Raw genomic sequence first — 5,429 nt, 5'->3', positions numbered from 1 at the left:
ATGACATTAATTTCTTAGGATTGCTAAAATCTCAAAATTCTCTCATTGTAATCTCAAAAGGCTTTGATTGTTTCAAATCTAACAGTGTTCACACTTTTTCACATTGTGTTTACACTCTTTCATATCATCATCACATGTAAAATGTGGCATCTTGTGTAAAAGTGTAGACATTGTGTGAAACATTTCACATTTAAGAGTATTAAACAATAATTAGTCAATACTATAGAGTGCTGGTATTCAGTTCAAGAGATGGCTATAAATATCTATAATTATAAAACCATAAATATCTATAATTATAAAAAAGTTCTTACCCTAGTATAAATAAAGGCTCTTGTTCCTGTGGGATATGGGAGAAATGATTGTGGGAGCATCTTATCAACAATTTTCATGACACTGATTCCCAGCTCAAACTCACTACATGTTATATATAGATGGTAAGTAAATCAAATTACAACTTATTCACTTGTGATTTAATTCGAATTTAAGTTGTTTACTTGTGGTTTGTAATTCGGCACTTTACCCACCTGAACTATGTTTTGTTAGGCTTCTATCACTTACCTCTCCATTTTTTGTTAAAAAACACGTTTTACTACAAAAATGTGCACATTTTACTACCTAAACAACCTTGTTCTCTTGCATTTCTTTTTCCCTTACCTCTCAAGGGAAAATCATAAAATGATGCTATAGTCTTAAACTCTCATCTTTCTTTTAAAAAAAATTAAAATTTCAGATAATAATAATAAAGAGCAACAAGTCTTTGTGAAAAAAGGTAATATCTTACAACAATCTTCAGCAACAAGTCTTTAAAGGGGGCAAAAATGAAAAGGTAATTTCACCCCCTGTTAACTTTTAGATAATTATGGACAACACTTTTTGCGAAAAAACATATTACAAAATATGAGCACCGGCCAATGAAGCTTGTGGATTAACATGTACATATAGTGTACCTATTGGATAGAATCCTCGTCCATGCTTCATTGATAACCTCTTATATGAGGAATATGGACTCAATGATGCATCCAGTTTCTCTCCTCCATGATCTCCTGGCCTTGCCCCACAAACATATGTCTTCTACTTGAGGCTTTGAGTCAACTAATTCATCATATTTAAGAGTTCAACATGATGTCAACATAGCATTCAGAAAGGCAAAAGCCATTGACAGTCCTTATTACCAACAATCATTGCAGGAACACTTTCCTACTCTGAAATGGTGAAATCGAATGCCATCTTTGATGATAATCTCATGGTTTCGTACCAAAGACATATATTTTGCAGCAGTGTGACAGTCAGTACACATTCTTGTGTTCTTAATCACCCTAATTGGTGTACTACTTTTCATCTTCATCAGCCCATAAGTAATAGCCAACTTTCACCGGCCAATGAAGCTTGTGGATTAACATGTACATATAGTGTACCTATTGGATAGAATCCTCGTCCATGCTTCATTGATAACCTCTTATATGAGGAATATGGACTCAATGATGCATCCAGTTTCTCTCCTCCATGATCTCCTGGCCTTGCCCCACAAACATATGTCTTCTACTTGAGGCTTTGAGTCAACTAATTCATCATATTTAAGAGTTCAACATGATGTCAACATAGCATTCAGAAAGGCAAAAGCCATTGACAGTCCTTATTACCAACAATCATTGCAGGAACACTTTCCTACTCTGAAATGGTGAAATCGAATGCCATCTTTGATGATAATCTCATGGTTTCGTACCAAAGACATATATTTTGCAGCAGTGTGACAGTCAGTACACATTCTTGTGTTCTTAATCACCCTAATTGGTGTACTACTTTTCATCTTCATCAGCCCATAAGTAATAGCCAACTTCTCAGTGTGACTAAGCAGCACCTTATCCTTCTCAACCTCATCTACGTTCTGATATACACAGCTGATGTCAGGCACATATCCCAGTTTCTTCATCTCAGAAACCAAATTATATAACTCAAAATATATCTCTCCTGCATCGGGATGTGGCTTCCCTTCTGCAGAGAAAAAATGAATCTTGCAATCGATTTGTATCCAGCTCCACACTTGGAGGTTCTTTACCCCTAAAACACCCATCAAGTCTTTAACACGCTTCACGTCCTCCCATCTGTTTGAAATGGCATATAAATTCATCATAAGAACATAATTAGCAGAATTATGTGGTTCTAACTCAAATAGTTTCTTCGCTGCAAATTCTGCATACTCAATGTTATTATGGATTTTGCAGGATCCAAGAAGAGCACCCCAAATGGTAGCATCTGGCTTTAGTGGCATATTTCGAATGAAATCCCGTGCTTCATCAAGATAACCAGCTCTCCCTAGAAGATCTACCATGCAAGAATAATGCTCAATTGTTGGGATTATATTATAATACATGCTCATACCATCAAAGTATTTCCATCCTTCATCAACTAGACCTGCATTCTTGCAACCAGAGAGGATAGCTGTAAAGGTTATAGAATCTGGTTGGACACCCACCCCACACATCTCATCAAATAGTGAAATCACTTCTCTTCCAAAGCCATAAATGGCAAACCCCATGATCATGCAATTCCAAGAAGCTAATGTTTTGTTCTGAATCTTTTTGAAAACCTTGTGGGCATTTTTTAATTTTCCTGACTTACTATACATGTCGATAAGTGCAGTGCCTACATATATGTCTTCAGTAAAACCATCTTTTACACTGAGACAGTGTATCTCTTCACCCTTCTGTAACAAAGATAGTCCTGCACAAGTTCGAAGTAAGCTGGATATGGTGGCTGAGTTGGGTTTGATACCTTCTTCCAGCATTTGGATGAAAAACTCAAAAGAGTCCCTATAGCTTTCATTCTGTGAACAGCCTGATATCAGAGCAGTCCATGATACAACATTAGGTGTTAATCCAAAACTTCTGATGCGATGAATCACAGCCAGAGCTTCCTTACTGCAACCCCACATTGAATACCCAGAAACTAGGCAATTCCATGTCACTAAATCGGGTTTGATTCCTTCCTTTTTCATTTGGCTCAATAGCTTTTCAGCATCTTCAAAAAGCCCCTTGTAGGAATACCCAGAAATTAATGAATTCCAGGCAAAAATACTTCTGTTCTTCATATTGTTAAAAACCACGCGAGCATTAGTTAAGCAATTGTTCTTCACATACATGTCCAACAATGAAGTTCCTACATATACATCATTGTCAAGCACATTTCTTATCACATAGCCATGAATTTCTTTCCCCATATTAATGAAGCCCAGTTTGATAACTGCTTTAATAACACTGGTGATAGAGCCTGAATTCAGTCTCAAGCCCACACCTTGCATTCTCTGCAAAATGTTTAGGACTTCTTTATATGAGCCATGAAGAGAATGGCCTGACAAAAGGCAATTCCAAGTTACAATGTCTGGTCTTACACCAGAAACTTCCATTTCATGAAAAAGATTCCTAGCATCATTCAAACAACCAAGTCCAGCATAACCTGAGATAATTGAGTTCCATGAAGATATGTTACGATCTCTCATTGACTCAAAAACTATCCTAGCTAGTTCAAGTCTGTCATTTTTGGAGTACATGCTAATCAGTGAATTGCAAATCGATAAATTGAATTCAAGTCCACATCGTAAAACAAACCCATGAATTTGCTTTCCTTCATTGAGAGCTCCCATTTTAACACAAGTTTGCAGTACTTTCACAATTGTTCCACCATAGACTTTCCCACCTGACATATTCATATCCCGAAATAACTCTAGAGCTTCCATCCATCTTTCATTCCTCAAATTTGCCATGATAACCTCATTCCACAGGGGATCTTCCGTATCCGGAATTTCGTCAAACACTTGATTTGCACTCTCAATGCCCCAACAACTCCCATAAAAGTTTATCAGTGCAGAGTTCAAATACAAATCCAAGACAAAGCCCCTCTTGATCAAACAAGCATGAATCTCCACTCCAAGCCACAAATCCATTAACCTGGCACAAATTCTTAAAACCAAGGCCAGAACTTTACTATCAAACACCACTCCTCCACCATGAAAGTCTCTGAAAACCACAAGAATATCATGAATATCACCACCAAAACTTGTAAACTCTTGCAACAAAGAATTACAATCCCATATAAGATGGTTTCTGGAAAAACCCAGAAAGAGTATTACCATTGCAGCCGACTCAAAATCGCCAAATTCTAAGTAATATGTGATCAAACTCTTTCCAATGGTATCCCAACTGGGTTTGTTAGACAATTTTATGAACTGGGCATGCACTGCTTTCACAGAATTCAGAGATGTTATCTCACTGATCATGCTCGAGGAGACTTTCCACGAAGAGGAAGGAAGAGAAGCAAGGATTGGAGTTTCAGGAGAAGTAGTGCCTGTGACAGAGTGAGCAAGAGCAAGAGAAGTGAAGGACTGGCTTTTATGTGGCTTGTGGTTGTGGTTGCGAGTGAGTGTTGGGTTTTGAAGGATATGAGGGTTAAGGTGGTGAAATGGAGCCATTTTGTCCATGGAGGTTTGGCTTTTGAGAGAACTGGTAAGAAAGTAAAGGTAGTCTGGTTGGGCTGATTAGCCTTAGCTTTAGCTTTGAAGAAATGGCGCGCTGGGAGAAGAGGAATTTTTGGTTAGCGGGGGATGGATGGTATGAAAAGACTGATAAATATAGGCATAATTGTGGATAAGGTTTATATTTTATACAATTATCCTCGTTCTTAAGGCTTTGTTTGGAGAGCTGGAGGTTCAGGTTCAAATCTTGCAACGAAAAGCGTCTGGGAAAAAAGTTTATGTTTTCAGCTTATACTCACTAGCGTTTTCGATGGGGCTAGGTGCACAGCTATGGTTCATTTGGATCTTTTGCTCCAGCAAGTCCAGGTCCAGCGAATAGAGTATTACTATAGTCATGCTCAGGTAGAAGATACTATCTCAAGTTGTTCTTTTCTACCATTTTTTTTTCATAATAAAAAAACAACAAAAATGTGCTCTTGAATTGAGTTGCAATAGTTACAAATTACAAATTACAATCCGCTTCTGTTTCATTAACACAGCGACAACGACAATAAAAAGGAAAACATAATGTTTTTATTCATTTAGAAAGTGGAAACAAAAACGAAATCAAAATGTTTAGGGTATGTTTGGTAACTGTTTTTTCCCCTTATTTTTTGTTTCTAAATTTTTTTTTCTATTTTTGAAACTAAAAAACTTGTTTGGCAATCCAAAATGAATAGAAAACAAAAACTGTTCTCAAAGTTCAATTTGTAAAAGAAACTAAAAATAGGCAAAATGCTATTTTCACTTTCTAATTTTCAAAAGTTAATGAAAACACGCATTTAATTTATAAATTTATCTCATTTAATGAGTTTGCATTAGAGTTCAAATCCTAGTAATAACATATTTTAGTATTTTTTATTTTTTTCCTTCAAAAAACTATTTTTTTTTTTTAATTTCAACTAACTAAACATGTTTTTTA

At 36.3% G+C, this 5,429-nt stretch overlaps 1 protein-coding gene across 2 annotated transcripts; it reads right to left on the bottom strand.

The window, feature by feature from the left end:
• Nucleotides 1-1,603: 1,603 nt before the first annotated feature.
• On the bottom strand, nt 1,604-4,927 carry LOC136066037 (pentatricopeptide repeat-containing protein At4g01030, mitochondrial-like). Of its 2 annotated transcripts, XM_065769900.1 has the most exons (2): nt 4,127-4,210; nt 1,604-4,013 (listed from the first exon to the last, which is right to left on the bottom strand). In XM_065769900.1, the coding sequence occupies exon 2, from the start codon at nt 3,938-3,940 to the stop codon at nt 1,637-1,639; it is 2,304 nt and encodes a 767-aa protein (XP_065625972.1). In that variant the 5' UTR covers nt 3,941-4,013; nt 4,127-4,210; the 3' UTR covers nt 1,604-1,636. The 2 variants fall into 2 exon arrangements, with proteins under 2 accessions (XP_065625972.1, XP_065625971.1); XM_065769899.1 differs by having other exon boundaries at nt 1,604-4,927.
• Nucleotides 4,928-5,429: the final 502 nt, after the last annotated feature.

The sequence above is a fragment of the Quercus suber genome, unplaced genomic scaffold (assembly GCF_002906115.3).
Source record: "Quercus suber isolate HL8 unplaced genomic scaffold, Cork oak 2.0 scaffold_1636, whole genome shotgun sequence".
NCBI classification, from domain to species: Eukaryota; Viridiplantae; Streptophyta; class Magnoliopsida; order Fagales; family Fagaceae; genus Quercus; species Quercus suber.
Note: the sequence above shows the minus strand (reverse complement) of the source record. Positions and strands in the feature narration are given on the sequence as shown.

Excerpts from the sequence above, each read along its gene's own strand:
- LOC136066037 (XM_065769899.1), bottom strand. The coding sequence starts at position 4,474 with ATGGACAAAATGGCTCCATTTCACCACCTTAACCCTCATATCCTTCAA.